General features: G+C 41.5%; 3 protein-coding genes across 5 annotated transcripts; 2 read left to right on the plus strand and 1 right to left on the minus strand.

Moving 5' to 3' along the window:
• Positions 1-951: 951 nt before the first annotated feature.
• On the plus strand, positions 952-2337 carry LOC306785739 (neuropeptide Y receptor type 4-2-like; the record flags this gene model as incomplete). Its single annotated transcript, XM_079280194.1, has 1 exon — positions 952-2337. The coding sequence occupies one exon, from the start codon at positions 952-954 to the stop codon at positions 2335-2337; it is 1386 nt and encodes a 461-aa protein (XP_079136320.1).
• Positions 2338-4139: 1802 nt separating this feature from the next.
• Positions 4140-27373, plus strand: mcph1 (microcephalin 1). Of its 3 annotated transcripts, none has more exons than XM_079280833.1 (15): positions 4140-4225; positions 5170-5225; positions 5326-5417; positions 5513-5631; positions 5765-5849; positions 5945-6056; positions 6141-6275; positions 6607-6687; positions 6880-7980; positions 8923-9047; positions 11455-11492; positions 11635-11797; positions 11893-11970; positions 26817-27054; positions 27149-27373. In XM_079280833.1, the coding sequence occupies exons 2-15, from the start codon at positions 5207-5209 to the stop codon at positions 27199-27201; spliced, it is 2439 nt and encodes an 812-aa protein (XP_079136959.1). In that variant the 5' UTR covers positions 4140-4225; positions 5170-5206; the 3' UTR covers positions 27202-27373. The 3 variants fall into 3 exon arrangements, with proteins under 3 accessions (XP_079136959.1, XP_079136960.1, XP_079136961.1); XM_079280834.1 differs by having other exon boundaries at positions 27153-27373; XM_079280835.1 differs by lacking the exons at positions 4140-4225; positions 5170-5225 and having other exon boundaries at positions 5400-5417; positions 5734-5849.
• On the minus strand, positions 13785-22636 carry angpt2a (angiopoietin 2a; the record flags this gene model as incomplete). The annotated part of the gene is made up of 9 exons (XM_079279743.1): positions 13785-14140; positions 15176-15306; positions 16608-16774; positions 17267-17368; positions 17717-17844; positions 18143-18381; positions 18472-18593; positions 19605-19760; positions 22373-22636. The coding sequence occupies 9 exons, from the start codon at positions 22634-22636 to the stop codon at positions 13968-13970; spliced, it is 1482 nt and encodes a 493-aa protein (XP_079135869.1). The 3' UTR covers positions 13785-13967.
• Positions 27374-27764: the final 391 nt, after the last annotated feature.

Here is a 27764-nt window from a genome sequence, read left to right on the forward strand (position 1 = left end):
TACTGCATCATTTATTGTGTACGTGATAAATAGAAGTCTCTGCTCCAACGTATGCATAGTAATTTTTTTGTCATTAAGCTATTATGCTCAGACTTGAAACCTGACTGGAGGGTTCATTTGTGGGAGGAGAGCTGACAAGTCTGAGATCTGAAGATCGGTAAAGAAGAGAAAGAGAGTGATTATTAAGACCAAGGACTGGAACTACTCTGTGCAACTGCAGTAGTACAAAATATTAAAACTAAAGTGAAAAAATGACCTTGTGTACATGATGATCACATTTGGCAAATTATAAACTGTGTAAACAGTTTAAGTGCTTCGTGATATAAACCTCATAATGGTGAGTAACATTTTTACAAGTATTTTGTGGAAAATCAACAAAATAAACCACGTAGCACAAATGTTGATAATTGTTTTGGTATTGAAGTTAGTTTTTGCAGTATTGGACACATCAGCATTTTTTATAAGTGATGACCTGATGATGACCTGATGATATGACAGAGAAATCATATAAATTCGTCCTCCGGGAACAGTGAATTACTAATAAAATACAATTTCATGGCAATCCATTTAACAGCTGTTCAGACAAACTGACATCGTCCTCCAAGCCATGTCACCAGCATGGCTAAAGATAGAAGATAAGGGCATGCTTTTAATGGCAATGTTTTCCTGAAACTAATCTTACAATGACTGAAATAGAAAGAAAGTCCTCACTCCTCAGCCACAGGATCCACTTCTTGCCTTTCTTTCACTCTCTGCTTCTCTCAGAACAACAGTATCACTTCCATGAACACACCTTTTGACTTATAAGAGGGATTGCTGTGCAAGTGATTACTGTTTTTCTCTTCCTGTGTCCCTCTGTGCTTTCTGTCTCTTTGTCTCAGATGCATATTTTAAGAGGAGTGGGATGGACAGTTTGATCCTGGGGGCTGGTGACACTGAAGTCCTGGTGAGATGTCCTTTAGTGGCAACGAGAGCCAGTCTTCTCCGTCAACAACAGCTCCAACTCTGCCCTTCAACAGCTCCACCTCTCTACATTCCCTACCATGGGAGGAGGGAAAAACCACGAATGAGTCTGTGCAGGAGTGGTTGGGGAATAAGACCCTGCTCCTCTCAGACCTCGCTGTTCTCGCGCATGATGAGCAGTGCCCTATGTCTCCTGTCCTCACAGGGTGTCTAGTCGTGTGGTACAGCATGACAATGGTGCTGGGGCTGGTGGGGAACATCGGCCTCATCTGCATCATCGCCCGGCGCAGGGAAAAAGTCAATGTCACTGGCATTTTCATTTGCAACCTGTCATTCTCTGACATCCTAGTGTGTGTCTTCTGCCTCCCCTTTACTGTCATTTACACGCTAATGGACCATTGGGTGTTTGGGTCGCTGTTATGCCGGCTGGTGCCGTTCATCCAGTGTGCGTCTGTGACCGTGTCTGTGCTGTCTCTGGTGTTCATTGCTCTGGAAAGACATCAGCTCATCATTAACCCCTCTGGTTGGAAGCCAAGCATTTCTCAGGCCTACATTGTGGTGGTTCTCATTTGGATTCTGGCCTGCTTCACCTCCTCACCTTTCTTGGCCTTTCAGCTACTCACTAGTGAGCCCTACAACGTCATCCTGCCCCAGTCTCCGCTCCATCACCAAGTCTCTCCTCAGGCTTATCTCAATGCATCTCCACCTCAACCTGTTTACTACACATACAAAAACTCATCTGCGCTTCCAAATTCATACCACACACTTTTTTCTTATGCCCCCGCCTCTCCACACATGGTGGCCTGTCTGGAGCACTGGCCTTCCCAGCAACACAGGCTTGCTTACACCACATGGCTCCTTCTGTTCCAGTACTCTGGTCCACTATTGTTGGTCCTGCTCTGTTATGTTCGAGTTTATGTGCGCCTTCGCCAACGCAAAGACATGCTGGACCGCGCCAGGACACCAGAGAGCCAGAGCATGACTCACAGCCGCCGAATCAACATCATGCTGGTCGCCCTCATCACAGCCTTTGCTCTTTGCTGGCTGCCGCTCACCATCTTCAATGTGGTGTCAGACTGGAACCAGGAGGCTCTGCCCATCTGCCATCACAACCTGCTGTTCTCCCTCTGCCACCTGCTGGCCATGTCGTCCACCTGCATTAACCCCATCATCTATGGCTTCTTAAACTCCAACTTTCGGCAGGAGGTGAGAGAGGTGCTCCTGCACTGCCGCTGCAGTCAGCTAGAGGAAGAGTGTGAGCGTTTCCCCGTGTCCACAATGCACATGGAAGTGTCTCACATCTCCGTGCCTATTAGCTGCAGGAGCAACTCTTTAATATTACAACCTGAAGGATCCTGCTGTAGTAGGATATAGTCACATACACTGAAAAGACTAACTTCTGCTGTTTGTTCTACATTTTAATGACAGTAGCCTACAATAGCTTTGACATTGACTTAAAGTGCAACATTTTTATCAGTGGTCTGAAGTGAAGTGTGCTGTACAATGTTTGTTTGTCTTATTCTGCTGTAGAAAAAAGGAGTGCGTTAATGTTTCAAACATTTCAAACATTTCAAACTAATCTTTGCTGTGTCCCTATGCTTCATACTAACTGTATACAGTATTTCATAAAGTAAACTGCTTTTTTGAAGAAAGTATCCATGATTTTATTTCCATTTTATACGAACAGGAACTGATCAAAAGTGTCCCCCGTTGGACGTCAATTAAACTGTGACTTTGGAGAGCTACTGCCCCACCACGATCATCAAAACACCACAATGAGGCCTCCTGTGGAATTCCAGAGATGGAAGTTGTTTCTCGAGGCTTGTGGTGAAGCAAAGAACTATTGAGAGACTTTTGAATGTTGTTTTTTGTAGTGCTTCTGTTTTATTTCTTACATTTTATTTGTTCTTTTGTATATATGACATGTGTGCAGTGAATTAATGTGTAATTTTTGTGATTAATGTGACTCATAAAGGTAAGATGTAACAGTTTATAACAGTGTTAAAATATAAATTAGCTTTAGATGAGTTGAATAAATAAATAAATAATACCAAATGTGTTTACACTTGGCTTTTAATTGAATTTAAATTGTGTGTGACTCAGGCCAATGTAGCCATCTATATATGCCTGGTTTAATAATAAAATCAGCAGAACTATATGCTGAATATTTAATTCGCAAATCTTTTTTAACTACTACCTCAAAATCCGTATTCTCTTCTTTGTATTAAACAACATAATACATATTAATCTTGCTGCATGGCAAAAATGTGAGACGAATTAGAATTAGTTCAAGCTTTCTAGGATTGTATAAAGTTTGTCTTCCAAAACATTGTCGCTATCCAACCTGTTAAGACTGTCAAATGCATATTGTTTACTGTGTATATTGTTTGACTTGTCTGAGGCAGTCTGTGTCTGCAAAGACAATGAGATGTCTGTTGAGGTAATTATAGTTTTTTTTTACATATTTTTGAGTAATGATGACAAGGACAACCAATTAACACCAGGCTGTGTTTGATGGTTCACCTTGACTTAATAATTAGTTGTTTTTAAAAACACGAGTACCACCTGAACACCAAAGAATTTGAAAAGGTTACCGAAACTGTTGTCATGGAACCATATTCAACAAGGCCACCTTCAATCCAGGACAGTGGTGTCTGCTTGAGGTTACACGGTTTCAGTGCATTTGACATATTCCTCACTCAGCTCTGTGCTTTTCATGTAAAATGTCATCTGAAAAACATTTTCATGGGTTTGACTTTGGTTTAAATGTGTGACAAGAGTTTGTTGAACATGGAAAATAGGCTACACATTATTGTCCTATGAACTTTTGACTTGAATACCTCACTCCAAGCTTGGGCTGAATCAAAATTTAGGGCCACACATCATAAAACGACTTGATAAATAAGGCCTAGAATATAAATATTTTCCACCACTTTTAATCGTAAATTAAGTATTAACTTTTACATAATAGTGTGGTTGTCTATCAAGATAGACCGAATAAGTAGCAATGGTACTCCTGAAAGTCTCGTTTGTTTACGGTCGAGGTTTAAAGTAGACTTATAAGGGCCCTTCTCAAGGATGCTGCCTTGTTCCCTTCACCATTGCATCTCGGCTGGAAGTGACGTTTGTTACCTATCAGCCAATGATGGCCCATGTCCCAGAATGCATTGCATCACAAACTGCACGCGCGAACAATGTAACGTTACACTGCAATAAGGTGTTTTTGGAATCTTGCGCAAGTTAAACCTCACTGTCACATAAAGTAAGTGCGCGGTAAATACTGTTGGTATCATGCCTTTGTTCTGTTAATAATAGTCAAAAATACGTGTTATACGTATGTCACTATATTACGGAAGTATTAGCCACACGAGCGTAATGCTAAGAAAAAAACAAGTTTGTTAGCTCGCTAATTTAGCAACGAGACATAGCGAAAACGAACGGAAAACAGTATCAACATTATTTGTATTTGATAGGTAATACATTTAGATATCTAACGATGTCTAATGTGTGCTTTAAATAATGAACGTTTCAGTTACTCACGTCATATAGGCTGTCTATAGTTAAACCATACGTTTGATAACGTGAATTGATTCACGATGTAAAGCTACGTAGCTAACATTAGGTTGTGTAGTAAGCAAATGTTAACACCAGTGTCAGTCATTGGGTTTACAGTAGACCACTGTACCTTAATGATGCAGGTAGAGGTCGGTAGACACAAACACATAGTTATTTAATGGCGGGTGTTCATACACGCCAGTACGCCCAGTACTGTGCCATTAACGCTACAAGTTGAAACATTGTAACTTAGCTCACAGTCGTTAGTCAATAAGTTATTGGTAGAGTGACAGTAAGTATCTTCTCCCCTCGGGAGCAAAACAATCTGCTTCTCAAATGTGATGAGTTGCTTGTAAATCTGATATCTTTAAGATATGATAACTATATCAAAGAAAAATATATCAGCATTACTATTTGTGGCTGATGGTCAGACAATGTCAACAGTGTCACTTTTGGCTGTGGTTACTTTTGGGTATTGGCCATACGTGTAAGACTAATTCAGATAATCAAAAGTATAATTAATGGAATGACTAAAGTGGAAATATTCCAGAGCTGCAACCCTGACCGTGACACTGATTGACGGTCAGGTTTCTTTTGTGTTGTTGACCCCAATCTTCAAACTCAAGAAGTGTCTTCATTGGTTTTGTGTAGGTGAAGCTAAAGAGACCAGTAATGACCACAGGCGACAATGGGTTCAGTTCTTAAAGGTATTGTACATCATCTTAGTTTTACTGCAGTTAATCTAAGGCTAAGTTGAACTTAATTGTTTTTGTTGTACGTTTATGACTCTGTTCAATACACTTGCAGATGTCGTTGTCTACGTTGATGTGTGGTCATCAGACAAAATGGCAAACTATTCGAAAACGTTCGTTCAGCAGCTGCAAGAAATGGGAGCTCAGGTGAGACTGCGAGGCACATTTATACACGTTTGCACTCTATTGCGTGCCATTGTCATGTGCACTTTGCAATGTCTAAATGCCTTTGTGTTTTCCAGGTATCAAAAACATTCAATAAACAAGTCACACATGTAGTCTTCAACAACGGTCACCCGGCCACATGGAGGAATGCCAAGAAAAGTAACGTGAAGCTTGTCTCTGTTCTCTGGATCGGCAAGTAAGAAGGAAACTGAGAGAGCTTCAAAGATACTGTGATATTTATACTCTATTGTCATGAAGTGTTACATGATGTTGTTGTCAACCATTACTTGAACATTAGTGGGGCTTATTTATGGTAAAATGATGTCCAGATGTTACGATGACGGTGTCCGCGTGGATGAGGAGTTGTATCCGGCCTTTAATGATGAAAGCAATCCGATGTTGAAGAACAAGAAAGTGAGTCGAGTCAAGCTTTATGTCTTTGAAAGTATTCAAACATGCGTTTATTTTCCTCTTATTCAAAACTTATTTTTTGTGTTTGGTTCAAGCAGCATCGCTGCATGCAGCCAAAAGATTCTCCCGAGAGGACGCCTGAAAACGACAGACGCATGAGGAAAAAATTAGATAAGATGATGAAAGACCTAGTTCCAAAACAACCTCTCAGTAAGAGATTATTACACTTTTAGAAACTTTTAAATAATTTTTAAAATTACAAACTACATCCTTTTGATTTGCTTTCACCCACAGTTACAGATGTGTTGTCATCCATCTTTATTGATGAGGAGAATGGAATAGTCTATAGCCCTGCATTGAAACGATCAGATTACATGGCACAGCGTTTGAAAGACATGAAAGAGAAACGGGAAAACCTCTCACTCACAGGTAGGAGCAGCAGCAGCAGTTGTACCTAAAAACCTTTTTGTTCAGGAAAGCCTTTCTGACCTAAATCACTGTCAGTTATTTCTTTTGTGTTTCTGTTCATTCACTGGTTTTTATTTTATTATAGTTTATTTTATTTTTTTTAACTATGTTTTAACTATGCTTTTTACTATGTTTTTACTATGTACTGGCTCTGTGGCACTCTGAGAGGTTTTTTTAAATGAAAAGTGCGTTACAAATAAAATGCATTATTATTATTATTGTTGTTGTACCGGCTGATGAACTAACAAATGACAAACCTCGGAAACTCACATCTGTATTTTCTGTCTCTCAGCTTCACAAATTGTTGAATCCTGCTCACCCACTGGGCTGAAGCCGTGTCTTGGGAGCACACCAACCGTCCTCAAATTAATGTGTAAGGACATTTTATTGTTGCTAATCAATGGAAAATGGTGTTGTTGTGTTGAAATCCAAGATAGCACTTGTACCTTGGCAAGAGCTTCTTTAAGTTTAGTCTCTGTTCTACACTGCCAAACAAACACAATCAACAGAAAGTAGCTAAACAATGCACAATGTCCTTATTTATTTATTTATTTTCTGTGTATAGTTGACCAGTCGGATGATGATTCCAGTGCTTCTGTTGCTGAACCTGCTTACTCGCCTGATAAACAAGAAGGGAGAATGCAAGTTGACGTTACTGACCATGACCATCCCGAACAGCGCCATAAGCCGTGGCTCTCACCCTGCCACGATGTGCCAAAACAGATCTCAAGTCACGTGGAATGTGACGACTTCAAGGACGAAGACGTGACGAGACAAAAAAAGTCTAGAAGGACCTCAGTCAGAAAAAGGCCAGCAGAGAAACGCAAGTCCGTAGGTTCATTAGAAAGTCTGTCGAAGGATGCGAGGTCTGGCAGCAGCAAGAGCTTTCATGAAGAAAAAAGACAATCGGAGATAAAATCCTCGAGTCCGTCACCTCACAAAACTAAAAAGGGAAAAATGAAAGCCGCTAAATCCTTTACAGAGACTAAGACACATCTTTGTTCTGACGCTGGCTCTAGCTGCCGCTCATCACCAGCCGCATTAGGTGATGGTGCAGCTAACCTGTCAAAAGAAAGTGCTTCCCCATTACAGAGAAAAACTAAACAAGCCAGGCCGTCCCTGTCTGCCTTGGTACGATCCTTCACGATATCCAGCGACTCTAGAAGTCTTCCCTCGGGTTCCACTGATGGAGACGATAATGTGTTCGAGGACTATTTCTCCTCGGCCAACCACCACCCGAAATCAAAAAGACCTCCTTTGCCTAATCTACCCGTGGAGAGAAACATTCTGATTCCTTTTGAGCTGGACTCTGTCCCACAGAAGAGAAAACGAAGAAGAAGTGAAAGCATTGGATCTGAAACTCAGAAAAATAAAAAGAAGATACTAGAAACATTTCGGCCCTCTGACGCAAGCAGTAAGCCAAGAAGTCACCCACAACAGGACGTTAAAGAACCTCTGCCCGCATCGGAGAGTCCAAGTAGCGATGTTACACTCGTGGCTAAAAGGCGAAGACAGAGCACCTTGCCCTTCATGAGCTCCAGCACGACCACAAGCGATGCCGTGACACGGAGACTAGCGTCTCCATCGGTACGGCCAACAGCATCAACAGAGGCCGACACGATATCGGAGAAAAACTCTGTGAATGTCACTTCTCATTCCTTGGAAAGTGAGTAGTCGGGCTAGAACGTGTATCAATGATTTCCTCTGTTGTCTTAATTATGAACTGAACAAAACAAATGATTACTTAATGGTGTTTGAACATTCACAGTGGTGGTGTTTGTGAATTGTATCTGGAATCTTTGGGTTATGCGTGTGGTTTCAAAAGGTTTTTGCAACGTAATTATTATTTCATGGAATTACGGATTTTGTCCAGCTCATTTTCTAAAGATTTATTTACTGGATGTCACATTTTAAAGAGAAGAATAAAGAGAAAACTTCAATCTCAATAAATGAGGCCTTTTTATATGAATATACTTATAATATTCTGTATGTGTGTGTTTGTTTGTCTTTTGAAGAGTTTGAGACATGGTCTCCCTCATGTCTCTGTGTTTCCTCCAACAGTCCAAAGACGTGCGAGTTAGTTGAAATGAAGCTTTATGTGCGTTTGTTAGTCAGTATGTGATGGACTGGAACAGTATACGTACTTAGTTATGAAACTGGAGACAGTTAGCGATGGAAAATCAGCCCTGACGGGTCATTATTAAAATCTAAGACTTTAAAAAAAGCATTACTGATGTAAAATAAGCTTATCTCATCAGAACACATGAATAACTGAGATTTTGTGTTCAAACAACCCGTCAAATGAGCCACGGACATATTTAACATCCCATCAAAAATATGTTCATCTTGAAAAGCACGAGACCTGAGAATGTGCGAGTCAGCAGTTATTCTTTGAAATAATGGAAAGATTTGAATGTTTAATTCCTAATAAACTGAAGTGAGTAGTCTGTTAATTATCTGGTAGTGAAGTGGTTTACAAATGTGCATTTTACTGTTTTAAGCCAGGTGTAGTGAAGAGATGAGATCAACGCACAGACACACAGGGCCTGCTGTGTGATAGCTTGAGTGACACCCCCCCACTGTCTTCAATTGTTGTTCTTGTTTTCAGATGCAGGCGGAGGAAATGAACGTACAGTTGCAGCTGCTTTAACAGAGCTCCCGTCTGAAGGCGAAGAAGAAAATGACAATAAGCAAGTCAGCTTGAGTCTTCAGAACATGGTTAACCAAACAAAGGTAAGAAGACACCGTGGCTGTTTTTAATCTCCAGTGTACATTCTGATCATTGATGTTTTTGCACTGAATCATAAAGTTTTCCTCACAAAATTGTATTGATGTACAATTCCTTAAGTGTTGTGGGACTGCAAAAACTGGATGATCTGAGTATTAAGCTTACTGCTTCATTAAATATACTGTTTTTATTAAATGTCTCCCATTTAGTCATTTAAATACTTTTGTCCACCGTTGTGCAGGTGGTTCACTTTGACACAGAGACAAATAGTTTTGTGTTCCTCACCCTTTCTCAATGTACTTGAGTTTGTACTTTATTTATCCTCAGACTCTACTGCAGCTGCAGCATTTGACAAAATTCCTGACGTTCATGGTTTTCTGTAATATAGGAAGTCCGGGAAGTAAACCAAACATCGGTAGTGTGTCGTTCCTTTTTTAAGTATTTCCTCTGTAAGGTCACACACTTCCAGAGCTGGAGGCGGTTGACGCAGCTAGTCGAGAGGTTCTGTCTGGTCCCACGGGTTTCCTGTGTTTTTGGCGTACGACTTCCTCGCTTGTGAAATGCACCTGGGCTCTGTTTTCGTTACGCCGGTAACCTCAACAAGCTGTAGCTGAAAAAAAAAGCCAAACATGACGTCGTCTCCCCCGAGGGATCCGTCACGGGTCGCCTTTATTGTAGCCTGATTACAGAGATGACGGTAGTTGTTGTGTAGCTCTGTAAAGGTCCTGATGAAAGATTCATGTTCAAATGTATCGGTGAACACATTCATCCAAACTGTTGGAGGTCACGCCTGCATGGCTCACCGGTCTTTGAAAGTGCAGCTGGTGAGCAACGACTTTGGGTGAATACAGATCGGCCATTGAGATTGTTAGAGTAAAAAATGATAATGCATTAAATGCAAATATGAACTGAATTATTTAGGCTGATTTTGTTCATTTTTAGCGGCATGTTATTCCCCATCACGCTCCTCTTTTCATCTCTTTGCTGTCAATCCTCTCAACCTAATTAGGATTTATTAAAAAAGTATCAACTTACGCACAGATGATGGTTCGAAGGTAAACTCTGTGTTTTTCACAAATCCTTTTAAGTGTAAGATTCTCTCAGCCAAGAGTCAGAAGAAGCATGTTAACTGATATGAGTAATACTGTAAGTGCCCGTGGTATTTTTCAATTTTTGCTCTTCAGTGGTTATCTGGTATTTCTTTTACTCATAACTGGTTTCTTTTAAATTGCCTCTCACAGCTTCAGCTGACCTCCATCTTTGCAGAGACCCGTGTTCCTCATCTCTCTCTTAGAGTTGTCTTGAGTGCCGTCATTTTCATTTTGCGCAGAGTAGCAGCAATCACTCGTACAGTGAAGCATTTCCTTCATTTGTGCTCAGAGGCCGTGCTGCAGTTCACACCAGCTCTTTGTCAGAGGCTCATTATGTCCCCAACTCATTTTTCAATGTTTTTTTGTGCTGCTGCCAGAACACGTCCACTGCGTGAGATAAGCCAAAGTCCCCTTTGAGGAACCTGTAGAATAGCCGCCCATGTTTTGAGTTGTTTGACTGAGTTTGAAAGACCCCAAAATGAGCGGATTGAGCTGAAGTGTTAGAGGAGACCATTAACAAAGTAAAATATCAAAACATTTTTCCTTTTTTTTGAAGAAAACTTCAGTCAGGACAGCTGAGTGAGCAGCAGTTGTGGGCTGATGGTAACCACCTCAATGTGATGGTGGTGTGGTGTGGGGGGGGGGGGGCAGTTGGGCCGTTTTTGGCACCGCTGTGTGCAGAAGGCCTTAACCCCTGACCTCCAGCTGGGGGGCCAGATATCAGCATATAACAGTGTGGCGGGAAAGCCCCAGGGGTCCCGTCTGTAGCCGCTGCTCAGGTGTTTGTGTCGATGATGCTGTTATGGGGCCAAAGTACCAGGCTGGACGGGCCACAGTCGTCAGGTTACAAAGTTACAGTTCCGCTTCGGTTGCTCTGAATATGTTTTTCTCTCCACTCGTGACCTTGGTGTTTGATTTCCTTTTTGGTCTCTACACAACTATACACCCGGCAGGGTTGTTGAAAGTGCACGGCCTGTTTGGCTGGTGAATAATGATACTTAGACCCAAAAGAAACATACATGCATTGCATTCCCCAGTGTTCTTCATTAATAGATACTGTATTAATGGCTGCTTTAAAGTATAGATCTGTTTTACATAGAGTTTCTGTGATTTTAACTCCTACAAACACAAGCCGAGAAACAAATCTAGCCAAATCTGAGCTCTATAGCTGTTTGCTTGTTTACCAAAGCTTTGTCTCGTTGCTTTACAGTTGGATAATCTTTACACCATATATCGTAAAGTGTTCATGATCATTCGGTAAAGAAAACTTTGTTTAAGGACATGTGTTATCCTGTCATAAGTGTATTTATCTTTGTTTCAGGCGATGAGAACATTGGTCATGACAAGCATGCCCACTGAGTAAGTCCAAACATTTAAAACTGTTGATCTCAAGATAAATGCCATAGATTTCAGTTTGAACACATTGGTGAGGAAGCTGGTTCAAAGATGTCTTGTTTACGCCTTTGTGTTGGATGCTTTGTGCTCTACTCGCCTCTCGTAGGAAGCAGCACACGTTGGCTCAGGTGGTGACGACACTCGGTGGTTTTTCAATCGTTGACCGAGTGTGTGAGAGCACGACTCACGTGGTGTCCGGGGGTCACCGGCGGACTCTCAATATTCTGCTGGGCATCGCCCGTGGCTGCTGGATCCTGTCATTTGAATGGGTGTGTGTAGTTTGTGTGAGCTTCGAAGCCATGACATGATACTGTTAAAAAAATGAAGTGTCTTACTGTCGTTTATTTACATTTGTCCGGAGTAGATCCTGTGGTGTTTGGAGCAAAGGCAGTGGATTCCAGAGGAGCCGTATGAGCTTTCAGACCACTTTCCTGCAGCACAGGTGAGTACTAGTTCTACTTCAGTAGTACAATAGAAGTACCCAACACACGAGTACTACCAGCAGTAACCATCGCTGTACACCTCATTATGTTTTCCGTTAGTGCAAACGATCACATATACTTTTTAACTTTAAAATTTAAGTTTCATGATTCTATTTTTTTCTGTGTATCAATCGTACAGTATCAATTATATTTGCGATGCCGCTTTTTGACACTAAAAGCTCGTAAAACCAAAGCGGAGGATGTCGGACGGGAACCTACTACTTTTCATTGCCAGTCATCCATTTTCAGTTTCATCCATTTTCAGTTGGCTTGTTTTTCCTGAAGCTTCCTGCGTGAACTGTGAGTGTCGCTTCTTCCTCAACTCGTCATTCATGAATCTCCGTCGGCTCCTGCCGACGCGAGGACAGACGTGTCAACACGTTTCCTCGTTAAATAGCATAATGGTTTTTCTAGTGAGACACAAAGTATTTTTTATGTCCCCACGGCCGTCTATCATTCCTTCGCTCTCACTGTGCATCACATGCTTCCTTCTTTTATCGAGTTTCTGGACCCTGTTGCCTTCAGTTGTATTAATTATAGAAACTACTGTTTAAACAGAGACTTTTCACAGTGAATTATATTCACGTCTCACTGGGAATATCATGGATAAATAAAGAGAACAATACAAATATGCCTGACCTCAGTAAGAGTAAAAGACTAACACCTACATGTTACATGAGGCCAATGTTTGAGGCAGTTTTTCCATTTTTACCTTTAACTCAACAACATGGAAAATGTTACAAACCAACGATCAGGACTGATTTATAGCTGTATTGGATTGATCATTGGTCATTGTATTGATCTGATGAAGTACTGTTCCTTGATTTGTCAGGTATTTAGTTCGCAGAATTAGCCAAAAACCAGACATTCCCATGTGCTGATTTGATCCGTAAATTGACTGTGTCACAACACATCTCAGCACCGCTCTATAACATTACATAAACTGTGATAAAAGATGTTATCCACATTGTTAGCTCTGCCTGTTTCACTCTTAAATGTGTTGTTAAACTGTGATTAGTGACCTAAAAAGCAACAACAAGAAATGCAACTTTTGAGCGTTTAGATTTTTTATTTTGTACTTTGCTGTCGTCGTTGCTGAAGTGCTCTGGCAGTGCAGCCACCAGGCTGTGCAGTGTTACAGTGAAGAACAGGGCTGTTAGAGTGGAGGCTTACGTCTTAAGCCCTCTGCCTTGTGGTTGTGTTTAATATTCAACTTCAGGTACATAACAGCTGGTAGAGCATTACAGGCAAACACGTAGCTTCTTACAGATTTATCAGAAATGTTGCTTGTTAAAGCTTCAAAAGAAACATAAATAAAGAAATACATTCACAGAATACTGCAGAAAGAGATTCGTCAGGTGTGAGCATGTGGAAAGCTACTGCAGAATTATATTAAAAGAATTCCTACTCGTGTGAATGTTCAATGAAATCGTTAACTAGCCAGGACTCGAATTTCCCTCATATATAATGTTAAATATGAAACTTCAAAATCTACATATAAATTAAACAACAAATGTACATTCCCGGGAGAAGAAAAACATCTTTAGAGAAACATTTTCTGTGGCATTTTGTTTTACATTTGCATTTTAGGCATTTAACAAAAACATGACTTTGAGTAGTTTTCTGCATGTTGTACCATCGTCTCCTTTCTTTACAATGACATAAGAAGCTATTATTCAAAACATGGACGGTTAAATGGATGATTGAACTAAAATAAAATCTTTAAATAAATCTTCTGTGTGACTAGCTAGATGTTCTCTCCCAATGTAATTACTATACCTCAAGTAATCTAGACATACCACAGTCATACATATGTTCCACATAAAAACATAAAAATGCACAAAATATGTTTTTTTAAAGGTATGTAAAATATGTTCATGAAGTGCTTTGGTTTATATTTTGGTCTCGTTTGTCGGGCGGATGTCCTCTCCACTTAGTTTACTCTGAGAGTGCCGGTTCAAAGGGAACCTGAGAAGTCTGCCGGTCTGAACATCACTGTGGTGGACTTCAGTGAGTAGCCCGAGCCCTTCCAGTAGTACCATTTGATTCCATTGAAGCGATTTGAGTTCTGGCCTTGCTGGTAATACATCCCATTCAAATTGGACGGACCGCAGGCATCAAACCACCAACCTGGAGCATGAAAGCAAACATAAACAAGGATAATGCATGCAGCTCTGTGTAGGACAGGGATGGTGTTTGAGGTCTTTTCTACAGTATGATATCCTGAAAACTTTCACTGGTCACAGGGCAAAGCTATAGAATGAAATCAAATATTACATAAATCATCTTAACTTAATCTTTTGACAAACTAAAACAAATTTAAATAATAGAAGCTCCGAGGTAAAAACAAGCTGTAACATCTACTCCACACATAAAGAGTAGTTGAGATTCCAAAGAGCATTAAATACATATTTTCAAGCTATAACAGCAGCTATTTGGCTTCTATGTAATGAAAAACATTCATGCACTATTCAATTAGCACTTTTACACTCGTAGCTGTAACTCAGTCCTTGGCAGGGCCTCACTAGAGCAGCCTGTACTCTAGTGCCTGTACTCTACTCTCCTGTACGTGTCGTGGGGTTAAGGCAATTCACGTTCGGCAGCATCTAATTGGATGTGACTGTAAAATTGCTACTGCTCTTATGTAGAGCTGTTGTCACGTATTGTGGACACACACACACTAAGTTGTCATCAGTGCGTGCTGGGAAGAGGCCGACTGATAACTTGGTTTATTTCTTTTAAGACTCTGGATTCAGTGTTTGGCTCCCCCTGTGAGGGGTCTCTCATGGGAAGAAAGGGAGCGGGTTAGAGTCTTCATGCCTTCGTGCTCACTTGGCAGACCTCAATGCAGAGGGAGACAAACTTCTGGCAGCGGAGTCACTTTCAAGGGACCGGAGGAGAGAGGGAAAAGCTCTGTTCCCAGGCTATTAATGTCAGCCATTGTAGGGGCTGAATTCCCCAATGAGTTGATCAGTGATTAACTCGGAGCTAATTGTGCTCTTTGACCCGGCCACAAAAGTACGGGAGCCCTTTAAAATGCTCTTGAAGATTTTTGGGCCAAGATTAGGGTGGGTGGGAATGTCTTCCACACTCTGATATTTTGTATTTTCCTGACGAGCACAAATATTCAAAAGCACAAGGTATTTACAAAACTGTCTTTCTTACCCCCCGTTGTCAGTTGTGAACATTTGCAAACACATTTGTCGTTGTCTGCATCCTTTGTACTGAAATCACTTCCTGGCTGCCCGATGCTGCTTATTTTGCCTGCTGTTCCACTGAAGCCTTTAAGGTGTATCCTGTAGAGTGGGAAAGGAAGAATGAAGGAAGAGGAGGAGGAAGTCTGCGATCGGTGTTCCTCAAAAGGCAACGTCCGACTCACTTCTACCGCTCGGCCGTATAGCTTTAACTGGGTCTGTGGTTCGACTTTGTTCTCTTTGGGATTTCATACGTTGTCGCTATTTTTTATTGTTATAAAGCATTCGCATTGTGCTTATTGTGCAGCTTCTTTGCAGGCGTTATGTGGAATTACTGAGCCAACTAACCGGAGACCTAATTGGTCAGAGTCAAGTAGACTTCAGACCTGAAAAGAACTGTGTTGAATCCGAGCGTTTCAAGGTCCGTTTGTCAAATTCAAAGGAAAGTATCCATTCCACTCCTGAAATCAGCTTCAGGAAAGCAAACACTTCTGGAGGTTGTGTTATTGCCAAAGAGGTGCAGACCGAGTGTTAGACATCCAAGACATTTGATGTCTTTCCTATTTTTCAAACACTGACCTGTTTTATTACATTGTCTTTGGGCTGATGCCAGTATGTCAGTATCAGGAAGCAGACAGTCGTATACAGCAAAGAACCTTCCAGAGGAATTTCAATAATGTCTTTTGATTTTTTAAAAACATTTAAGACCGTGAGCTTGTTTTCTCTGAAGTGGGTTTCAGATGATGAACGTATGCGTGATACGGTCCAAGAACACTGTCTGAATACTTGCACGTTAGCGCTGGGACTTAACAACAAGAGCAAAGTCAGTGTGTCCATTAACATGGTCTCATCCTCACTGGAGAGATTTAGCCTGATAAGCAATTGTTTCACTTCATTGTTCCATCTATAATCATTGCTTACCCAGATGTGGGTGCTGATTCAGAAGTATCGGTTAGTAGAACAAGTTGTATGATTAGATAGTTACAGCCATTATGTTTTATCTCTGGGAAATATATCCATGAATGAAATAAATGGCCATGACGTGACACGAGTTCTTCTGAAGATGGTGCTTCAGAGATACTTTTTATTTGCTCAAGAACGTGCCTCGTTACTATTGCCTCTACATAGTTGTTACTAACATAATTGTTAATTCCTTCATAATAATTTGAAGGCTTTGAGTTTCGAGGCCGTGCTTTAGTTACGCTCCTTGACATTCGGCACCAGTTCTTGGTATGTGTTCAGGATCGCAGACTTCAAAAGCACCGTTGTAAGAGAGACACATTATTTGCTGATGGGCTTCTTTGCCCTTAATCACTTGAGCTGTAAAATATTAGCTTGAAACCAAAATGTTCAGTAATTGCCAGCGAGCAATTGCTTATTTGATGTTTGTCGGTACAACGTACCTGTAATTTTGTGCTTCACCTTCGAGGGAAAACTGGTCGTATTGTGAGAATCCAGAGTTTCCTTCCCAGTCACTCAGCTGGATCCTTAGTTTGTAGGACTGTTGAATCGTCAGTCTGGAGACAAACTCATTCCCTAACCAGAATTCACCTGAAGGCTCTCCAAACCCCTGAAACGACACAAAAGAAATGTAATTAAACCTTGTTGAACCCCTGCAGGAGGGGTTTGTAGGTTGCTTTTTCCATTAGCAAAACAGCAAACAGACAGGACCACCGTCTACATTTCTTAGCTATTACACCGAACGTTTTTCTCCCCTGACACTAAAATCAGAATTATCTAGACCGCTTTTTGATGACAGATTTTAAGCACAGTTTCAGATGCAGGAATATTAGATCCACTGTGATTTAATCTGCTGCTTGAAATGTGGCAAATTACAGTGATTTCAGAATGTTGGGGGGGCCTTGCTGGCATCATTGACAAGCAGATGGTGATCTCTGAGGATCTCTGTGGTTGTAGTCTTGCAGAGCAGAATCACCAGGCCTCTAAAACACTCAGTCGATGGCTGAAACCAGATCTGCTCCCTGTTTTGTGCATTAGTAATGAAAACCGTCGCCTGGGTTGTATTTTTTTAAGGGAAGAATTTCTTCCCGATTGCTTTTACCTTTCTGTACTCCTGCCACGTTCGGTGAAAGTCAACATGGCCGTCAAAGCGTTTTTGTAGCACGGTCCACCCGCCTCCTTCTGTTTCCATGTCACAGAAAGCCTTTAAACACAAAGGGGGGAAAAAAGGACTTGCTGCAGTTCAACCTTCAAAATGAATGCTCTGTAAAGAATTCATCCTCATTTATAATTTGACAATGCCGTCGTATTTGAGTTGGTCCAAACAAATGTTAAGTTGTCAGGAAGAGATACAGAACAGAAGTCCAAGTCTGAAAAGTTTCTAAGGAGATCACAGTTTTAGCTCAAGCATGCACGACATTAATGGAAGTCTGAGAACATTTTAATTCAACTACCCCGCCTTCAAACACTGAGCACTTTCCAGAGTTTTAATTCCAAAGGTTGTGTAAGTCAGTGCATGCTCAGTCTGAGTCACTCTAACTGATTCCTTTACCTTAACCTCTACCGTGGTGTTGGGTAGCGTGAGGGTGTAGACTCCACTCTGGGTGTTTCCTGACTTGAAGACGGCGGCGCAGTCCATGAAGGTGGTCGGCGTGTCCTGCATCATGACAGTCTTGCTCTCTGCGGAACAAATCATCCTCGTTAATTTGACAGCACACCATTGTACGGCATTTAACTGTCCTCCTTTTGATAAGTTCACATCCTCTGAGGGAGAAAAAGAAGGTCGCATGCGTTGCATCGGTGTTGCTGCTTTTGAAGTGAGGCACGCGGTAATTAAAGTTAGGTGACCTTTTCTTTCGTGCAATCCAATACAATAGCACAACGGCTTAAAAACAAATCAAACAGGCTCATTTGTTTCGCAGATATAAAAGTTAACGGTGCGTGAAAGAGGTCGAGCTGAGCTGAAGTGCAGACTCGCCTCGAGCCGAGCTGACGGAGATGGTGTGGATGAGGTTGTTCACGGTGTCCAGCAGCTCCTGCTGCTGACGCTGCAGCACAGTGTTGTTGGAGGAGACTCGGAGCAGCTGCTGCTCCAACTCGCCGATGAAGGCCGTCTGCCGTAGTATAAGAGCCCGAAGCTGCTCTTTGTCATCTCGAAGCATCTTCAGCTCCACCTGCCTCTGCTGCTCCATCGCATCCACCTTTTTCTCCAGAAAGCTGCGGAGAAGCACGTTCAGCAGGCCGCGTCAGCACAAAACGTTACTTAGTGGCCCTGAAAAAGTTGGTATTGGCAATCGATGTCCTCACCTGTTTTTGTCATTCAGCTTGCCGATGTCATTCGTTTGGACAATCAGTTGTTTTTCCAACTTGTTGGTCGACAGGGAATTTTCAAGCAGTTGACGCTCGAGTCGAGTTGTTTGACGAATTACCTTAAAACAAAAGAAGGAGGTGAAGCAGTGGAAGTCGGGCGGTGTCCAAGAGATACCTTCAAAAAATATTCCATTCATCCATCAGTAGATTTTTTAATTCTCCAGACTGTATTTCACACTTTTTACAAGATCCTCCAACTAACCCATTTGTTTCTCCACACTGCCCAGCATGGCCCCAAGTGTCACTCACGACTGCAAACAGGTGGTGTTCTACAGTTGACATTTTACTTTGAAAGTAGGCAGTTGCAGTTTACATTTTGATGTTTAATACAGTATGCAAATGGTATATGACTTAAAGCAAATTAGAAAAAAGAAAGTAAAAAAAGCATGTGACCTATAAGAAGTTAGCAATAAACAACATGTATATAGAAATCCTAAAATAGTTTGCCTTGTCAACAGGCAAACTCTTCTCTTAGTGGATCGAGTTCAATGCGAGCCCTGTTTGCACCTCTGGAGTGAACAAACGGACAATTTGCAAAATGGAAAAGTTGGACTGGAAAGAACGACCAATTTCCAACACAGCAGACGTACCTTAACAAGGGAAACCTGGTTTCACAGACGGACGTATTGAACTAAGCTCTGGGGTTGGGGACCTTGCCTCTGATTTCCCAGTTAGGAGGAACTGAACTCAGCAAAAAGCAGCTTGTTTACATGGATCCTAGCTGTGTGTCTCCAGTGGAGCTGTTGATGCCTTTGAACAGACGGATGTGTGATTGTGACAAACTGATAGACCCTTTCTGTGGGAATACCAATGTGCTAATAACAGGAAATGCTGTACAGTTGGCTCACATAAGGTCATTGACGCGTAGCCACAATAATAAACTGACGCAGTCAAGCCTGTTTTTCCCCCTGCTTATTGTTTTGAACATGATTTAATGCAGCGTATCGCTGAGCACACTTTGGCTTGAGCTTATTAATGTATTCATGTCATTAAAAACAACTCGCACCGCTTTTTCTTAGTAATATATTCTGCAGCCTGCTATGCGTGCATGTCTGTGATTAAAGCCTCACCTGCGCCTCCACATTGGTCAGTTTCCTCGTCTGCTCTGCGGTCTGACTCAGCAGGTTTGTTCCAATTTCGATCATCGTAGCTGTGTGGTTGTGTACAGCGGTCTGCTGGATATGGACCATGTCTTGCTTCATGCCGTCCTGTATGTAGTTCTCCAGCTGCAGCACAGATAAAGACGATTAGCATCATTAACCAGTGGCTTTCGTAGCGCATGCACAATCCTGAATCACATTCAGAGGTAGTTCACAGGTTGCCAGCTGGATGCTTCTGTAATGTAACACAGCTGTTTGTTGCTTGAGCTCTTGGGCAACCTCCGTTGCTCAGATTGACCCTTTGTTGGTTCAAGGACTCACATTCATCGTGCTCTGACTGGAGAGCATTTAACACCATTGAGAGCGAAGTACTGACAGTTCATGATGACGGACATATTGTGTGTTATTATTGAGTGTGTAGCCATGCTTCTTAAAGGAAGTCGAGAAAGAATGTGTTCAGATTTTCAAACTCTGGAATGCACCAGGTAGAACCCTCGTGATATTTCATTATTGTATTATTTTACTCGCCGATTACACACCAGCCGTACGATCTTATTGAATTAGTTAACCATCCCCATGTCTCTCCACTGTCTCCACGTGATATAACAATGGTATTATCGATTTAAAAAATCTGCATTGCTATCACATTTCCACTACTTTTATGCTATTCCTACAAGATAATTGCATTTTGCAACCTATTTAATAGATTGATGGTGCTTTATTAGAGATATATGATGAAGCACCATTGTTCCATTACTTAAGGAGAGCTATGAAGACAAAGGTGAATAGCGCTATCGCATGACAAGGGGTTTTTAACATGTGGTGTTAAATATTTTGAAGCTTCTTTAAACTCATTTACGAGCAGTTGTTGGTCCTGGAGGTCAAAAAGGGGAAATTTCTAAGATGTTGTGATATTTATATCAACTTGCTTTAAGATGATACAAACCATTTACACGTATGATGTCACCGTGTTTGTATCAAACCTCTCAATCATAGGAGTAATACAATGAGCACGGTTGCCCTCAGGGTGGGAAAAGGTCAGTGTTTCATCTTTACACCATTTGTCCGTATCTACCTTACAGTATTGCCAAATTTAGACCGAGACCAATCATTAAGTTATTTCCTGCACGGTGTTCCTGAGTGGCAATCAGGTCACACGACTCGTAAACAGGATGGAAGTGTTGAGTGAGGAGTTACATCCTTCGTGACAGTGTGACACGTGTGTGTGTGTGTGTGTGTGTGTGTGTGTGTGTGCAAGTGGAAACCAGAGAGTCAGTGAAATATCTCCAACATCTACAGTACATTTTGCATCACTACTTTTGTTATTTACTCGTCAGTCAGCAATTTGATTACTACTATTGTGAAAAATACAAATATCATCGGCAATCAGGGCTTATTTAGTTTGTCTTCCTTTCACGACGTCCAGTGTGTTTGTGTTCTTGGAGACACAGAGGGATGTGCGGTAGGTGGGAGGCTGTCATTTGAAATATTGGCAGGATGTCCCATTTACAGTCAGTGATCCAATCAGCTGTTTACTTTGTGCGCCTCAGATCAATCAAGCCACTCCTGTAAAAGAGGTGAATAACCTCAGTGAGTAAAGTTCTATATCATTCTATCAATCCGTCTATTTCCTTTACCTGCTTAGTCCGATGTAAATTCATAGTGCTGACGCCTTTAACAGCAGGGGGTGGCTGCATTTTACCCTCCTCTATTATTTTAACACTCTGTTATATCATTTTTAATAAATCAAGGAGGAAGGTGAAGGAAACAACAGAAGAAGCCGCTGGAGTCCTCCTCCATTTACACTAACAGCTCCTGTTTGTTGCTACTGCAACATTTTTGTTGACTCATCATTTACCAGCGATGCCGCTGCGTCTGTAAGAAATGTGTAACCTGTCACTACACCAGACTTGCTGTTGGACTTTGTAAAATGTTCACTTGTGTCACAAGCAGGCTTTGATTTGTGAGGCAGCACTTGAGCTTTTGTGCCCTCTGAGCTCCCCCTTGGACCAGATCAGAGCTGGCTTCATGTTACCAGACGGGAGCCGTGGGGATCAAGCTGTGAGGCGTCTCTTGTCCCGTCTGGCCCGTCTTGTATAGTTCTGATCAGTAATCACACTCTGAAGAGGGAGAAGAGACAAGAGGCCCGGTCACTGCTTTCACTCGCACAAGTAATGGCTCAGCAAACTGAAAGGGAAGTATGCATCCCTCGTGTGGACACCTGTGTTGAGTCTTTGTCAGTCGTCAGACCCATTATGTCCTCAATGACAGTGTCTCACTCATGTCAGTAAGGCACTGAACACAGAGCTAGTGGTTTAGTATGAGCCTGAATAATTTGCCCATCACATTAAACAAAAGTAGCAGTTATCCTGGAATGTTGGTTGAGTCAGAAAAAACTAATTTCTCTTCATTGTGGTTGTTAAAATGTGCCGATGTTCCACATGCTGAAGTACATTAGATAATTCTACACGATTTAGTGGGAAATCTGGTCAATGTTGCATTCAAATTATACATCATGCTCCTTACTACCTTCTTTCCATTTCAGAAAATTGGAAAGGAAGTACGAGTGTCTCCGGTGACACCTGTGTAGAGGAAGTGTAGCTCGTCAGCACCTCGCACACATTATAATGGCCTGTCTCAGAGAACTAAATCGACTTCATCTTCCTTCCCTCTGAAAGCTGTCCCTCTGAATTCACTGCAAGTCCCCGAAATCACAAACTAATGTGATGCAACTTTACCTTCAGCAGCCACTGTGTGTTGTTCTCCATGATGGTCTCCAGTTGTTCCAGCCTGTGAGCCGACTCCTCGTTGTTCTCCGGTCCATCTTTTTGAACTGCATAGTTGCTGCTCTGGCTTTGGCAGTTTTCCTGCTCCGGCAGCAGAAAGGTGTAGCTGCACGGCCCGTTTTGGATCTGATATTGTCTCTTAGCCACAGCACTGTATCCTGTCCCCAGACCGAGGCAGAAGCTTAAAACAAGCAAGTCTACATGCAGCATCTTCATAGTGGAGTTATTTACCCCAAAATAAAGTTCGTACAATTCTAAATCCTTGGATTTGTAGGTTGTCTGTAGCGTCTGCCTGGATGTCTTTCTCAAGCAGCATCCAAGTGTAAACAATCCTCTTCAGAGTCTCCAGATTCCTTTTATTCCCTCTCAGTGGTAGGAGGAATCAGAGGTAGTGTGTCATTCCCTTTCAGGTTAACTGTGCCAGACTGCATGTGTTCGCTTTTCATCAAGCCCCCCCGACCACTTGTTTGAGCTGCCCATGGCCCCTCTGATTAGCTAACTGTGAGTTTAAACCACTCCCCCCCCCCCCCCCCTCTCACTGCTGTGAAGTGGAGATTCCTTTCAGTGCACTCACTTAACAACACAGAGGAGCAGATGCACAAAACTACACACGTTCCACTATATCCTCTGTGATACCCACAGCTACTCAGGATGCAGCTGTGATAGTAGCGGTGTCCATCCCATTCATTGAAAAATGTCTCCCGGCCCACGACAAACACACACACACACACTTGCATCTTTGAACGGGAGATTCATTCACTACAAATATTTTTGTTCTTATCAGATGCTTAATCCCCAGAAATCTACTGATTATCCCTTTTCTTGTCGCGTTTTTCTTATTTCCTCTTGTTTATTTCACACGTTCAAAATGTTATAAAACAATCCACAATTCCAAGATCCTCCTTCGGGTCTCGGGGTCCTTAAAGTCTCATATAATCTGTTATTAGTACAAACTAAAGTTGCCACTTGCTGATCTCTGACTGCAAAAAAGTATTTTCTCTGCTTCATGGTAGATTCATACAAGACTCCGATGAAATGTACTGAGTCATAAGTGTAATCATTCAGATGGTTCAGATCAGAAAAGCCGTTTCTTTGATTACTCTGACAAAAAAACAAGCTATCTGTAAGTGTAGGCTACCCTGTTAGATGTCAGCTTTTTATAGATTCCTATGGATTGGATGTTTTCCAGACGTATTAAAGACGGCGTTGTCATTTTGAGGCATGCCCTGATGTTAGTAACCTCTTTTTCTGTGGCTGAAAGTAGAAAATAGCCCTGAAAATGAGTCACTTCAGGGTTACTTTTTCTAGACATCTTATAATGATGCAGCCATATACAACTTGTATCTGTTCTAATGACTATCCTACACGACATAAATGGGAAGTTTAGGGTCTTTCAGCCTAACTGCAGGATTTCGTTTTGTGGCTGAAATGTGTCTGAGGGCTGTGATGTCACGGTGGGGAACAGACTGCAGGTGTGTGATGCAGGAAAGGCATTGATATCGGAGGATGTTTTGTCCAATACTGCAGGAATGTGTTTCTACCACAGACGCTTCACTCCCCCGAACAGTAAAATCTCTGATCTTTAACAGTCTCCTGAATAACTGTAGATATACTGAGCTTTATATTGTGTACTGAATAGTCATTTAGCTTTGGCAGAGACACATTTTAGTGTCAACTGCACCATTTTTTCTTTTCTTTTTTGCCAGGAAAGGCTCAGAATTGCGCTCTGCAGTTGGATAGAAATACCGAAACAGAATTGTAGGAAGTAGGCTGATGTCATACACGCTGTATAAGGGAAATGCAACATATTTAAAGAACATTACCAAAGAGGAAGGACTTGCCCTCATTCCAAAAACATTGACTTTTTTTTCAGGTGTTCAGGCTGAATCACTAACAACTTGAATGGTTATTGAACTCACAGAGGGAGAAATAAAGCGCACAATGAACATGTTCTCATGCTACGAGCCGACGATGTGACTGTACTTCATTATGCGCGGCCGTTCATTTAGTCTGGCCTGGTATTGGTCGTTACAGAGCTTCACAAGCTATCTGCCTCTCTGCAGACTCGTGCACAAGAAAAATGTAACTGCATTAACGGCTGCGAAGACATTGATTAGGTCAGAGTAAGGTGGTGGAATTTCCCATGTGAACAATAAGGAGATTTTTGCTGGCAGTTTACAATGCAACTCATCCATGTTGTAACAATTTCCAGTGTTTTCCAGAGAAAGCTTGTTACCACTGGCATCTATGACCCGTCCTCTGGAGATTTGAAAAATTCAGCGCGGCGACAGTGACAAAGTGATACAGACGAATATCCAACACAGAGATGTGGATCATGAAAAATGTATCTTTAATGCAGCAGTATTAAATTAAATGTATGCAAATCCAAACAGCTGTTGAACACAACTCAAAGTATATGTTGTAGCTATTCATACTTTCTACAAATTCTCTGTATGTGTGTATGCACAGTATATCTAGTGAAATTGATCAAACCACTTGGTCTTGTTGTCTTTTTCATGTTGCCCTTTCTCTCCTAGGTTTACCTTCCCCTGTTGTCACATAGTAGACCTTACACATGGTCTTCAATCATTCCCTTTAAAGTGCAGAGTGTGGGTTAATCTTAAGCTAACCCCGTCTCGGAACCCTCTGACCAGTCCCCGATTACTCCATGCAAAGTGAAACCTGTGTGAACATTGACAAAAGGCTAAAAGCATTGTTTCCTGGCATTCAACTTTCGAATAGAGCAGATTGTCCCCTTCAGTTTAGCAAGTGACCCTTGCTGGATACACAGATTCTGATTTGTAGTTTTATCAATTTGAAAATATGAGGCTTCCTTGAAGTTGCAAGTAAATTGAAATAGTGAGTAGTTTGTTTGACTGTAATAAAGTGTAGTAAGTTCAGCAATGACCTAGACATGTTTACTCATACAGCTCGTTGCTCTTTAAATTGGCTTTATTTTGTATATTTAGTCTTGCAGTAGAGGCTGTTTTTGTTATGCCTCAAAGCCAAATTCTCCCTGCTTCTGCTGTGTCTCTAGCAGCCACCTTCAGGCCGCTTTCAGTAGTAAATCAGTTTCAAATGTATCGCTGTGATGACTTACAAATGAAGTTCTTCTGGGTTAAAGTGAATAATACGTTCATCAGTGAAAGAAAACATTAATTGATTTCAATATGTCGAATCGGTGGTCCACGGTCTGTATTATTGTGATGTTTATGAGACGATACCTGTGACTCATGTGAGATACACCCTTGAAACGTGTGAGAGTTTCTTGAAAACCTAAACACGCGATGAATGCTGGGAAGTATGGCAATCACTAAACAATGTGTCGGAACAAACTGGTGTTTGAGGAGTTTAGTGAACAATCTGAAGGATGTTAATTCAATAATTCAGTGCAAGTCACACAACATGGACTCAATATTGTAAGTTCTTAAAGCCCCACGTACCCGTAGTCCACCACACAGGTGTTTTCAGGTATGTTGCCGGATTAGACCTTTTCTCTGGACTGTGTGTTGTACATACTATTCTGTACTTGACTGACAGCTCCATCACTCTGCAGTTAGATTTGTTGTGCTGGTAAGACGGGACTATTTTAACCATTATCAACTGGAGACATTTTGACATGTCGCTGTCGGAAAATTACAGGTGTGAATAATAAAATAGTTGAATTGCTTCAGTTTCAGGGTCCTAGTATTGTGCATGCTGTCACGGCTTACAGGCACACTCCAATAGAACAGAGCCATCGTTAATGTTGTTAGCACCAACACCTGTGCTTTTCCTACTATTACAAGTCAAACTGTATGCACAGACCAATGCCTGTTGGTATTAACTCATAGAGTGTGAGATCACCCAGCTTCAACCTGACTGGAGGTTTAATTAATCTCAGTAATTGAAAACACCTGAGTGGTCCCAGCCAAGAAATAGTCTGGCACATAAAACAGCTAATTACTGTTTTTACACAGACAGTGTGTTAATGAGTGAGTTTTAGAGGTGCTGTTAGGGGGATTTTTATTTTTTTTAACCTTTGTATTGAACCAAGCTGACTGTTTCCCGCAGTTTCCAGTTCTTATGCTAAGCTAAGCTAATCATCTTCTGGCCGAATTTAGCATATAGATATAAGAGTGGCATCCGTCTTCTCATCTAACTAGATCTAGCAAGAAAAGCAAAAAAGTGTATTTTCCAAAATGTTAAACTATTCCCTTAGCATTTCTGTAAACTGGGACTCGGCAAATGTTATCATGAGTTTGTTTTTAAAATACATTTTTTAGATGATCTTATACGGAAGCATGTTGAGCTTCTGAACATGAACAGCTTCTGAACATGAACAGCTTCTGTGTCACTGTGTCCTAAATGCACCTCGCTGAAGACTGATCGTTAACTGTCGGTTTTCTCATCCCAGATCTGTCGTCTTCAGAGGCACCTGTCTGCCGGGGAACACCAGCAGGACCTGTTCCAAGACCAGCCAACCATGTTTGTGTCCCAGCACTCCCAGCCACCCACTCAGAGTCTGGTGGAGCTGATCCAGCTCTGTGGAGGAACGGTCTGCAAATCTGTGCGACAAGCAGGGATCTGCATCGGGACGTACAGCGGCAGGAGACCAGAGGGGAGCAGGGTCCTGTCTGAGCAGTGGGTGCTGGGTAAGAGAGATTTCCTTTCAATCTCTGTGTTAAATGCTAAATTCTTTTATTATTCCTTTATACTATTAATTATTTCTTTGTGATTTTATTTCAGATAGTATCATGCATTTGAAGCGGCTGTCATATGACAACTACCACGTGGAGTGAAAGCTGTGAAGTTTAGTTTTAATAATTTTATGTTGAACAGTGCCTGGTCACAGACCCTCAGTTTCGAACACAGTCTTCCTGTTGTGGACCTGTCACCTGGTCACTTCTGAGGACTATCAACAACAAGCTAAGTTACTGTAAAACAAGCAAAACTGCTTTAACAGTGCATGTCGATCCCTTTATTGTTGTAATTGTTAGTAGTAACCACTACTGTATAACGTTGTGAATTAACAAGACATTAGATTGAACTTTGAGAATGTTTTCATTTATAACAATGTGATTTTAAAGATGCTTGCTGAGCCAGTTTAACATGTACATGAAGATAACATACTGTATCCGTATAGAAGGTTTTTGTGATGCCATTATTAATAAATACTTTGGTTTTTGATTGTGGGTTTTCTTAATTTTCAGTTTTCCAGGTTTTATTGAAATTGAATTGTAGAGAGATTACTTTAACGGTCTGAAATTTCTTCACAACCATGAAATGAATGAAGCACCGTTTTGAGAATATCAACTTGGTTTTGAAAATGACAACTCTGTGGTTTGATGGATCAATCTGTCAA

The sequence above is a fragment of the Melanostigma gelatinosum genome (genome assembly GCF_949748355.1).
Source record: "Melanostigma gelatinosum genome assembly, chromosome: 12".
Taxonomy (NCBI): Eukaryota; Metazoa; Chordata; class Actinopteri; order Perciformes; family Zoarcidae; genus Melanostigma; species Melanostigma gelatinosum.

Coding starts and splice junctions, on each gene's coding strand:
- mcph1 (XM_079280833.1), top strand. Junction 7,981..8,922: donor CACTTCTCATTCCTTGGAAA/GTGAGTAGTCGG, acceptor TCTTGTTTTCAG/ATGCAGGCGGAGGAAATGAA. Junction 27,055..27,148: donor GTCTGAGCAGTGGGTGCTGG/GTAAGAGAGATT, acceptor ATTTTATTTCAG/ATAGTATCATGCATTTGAAG.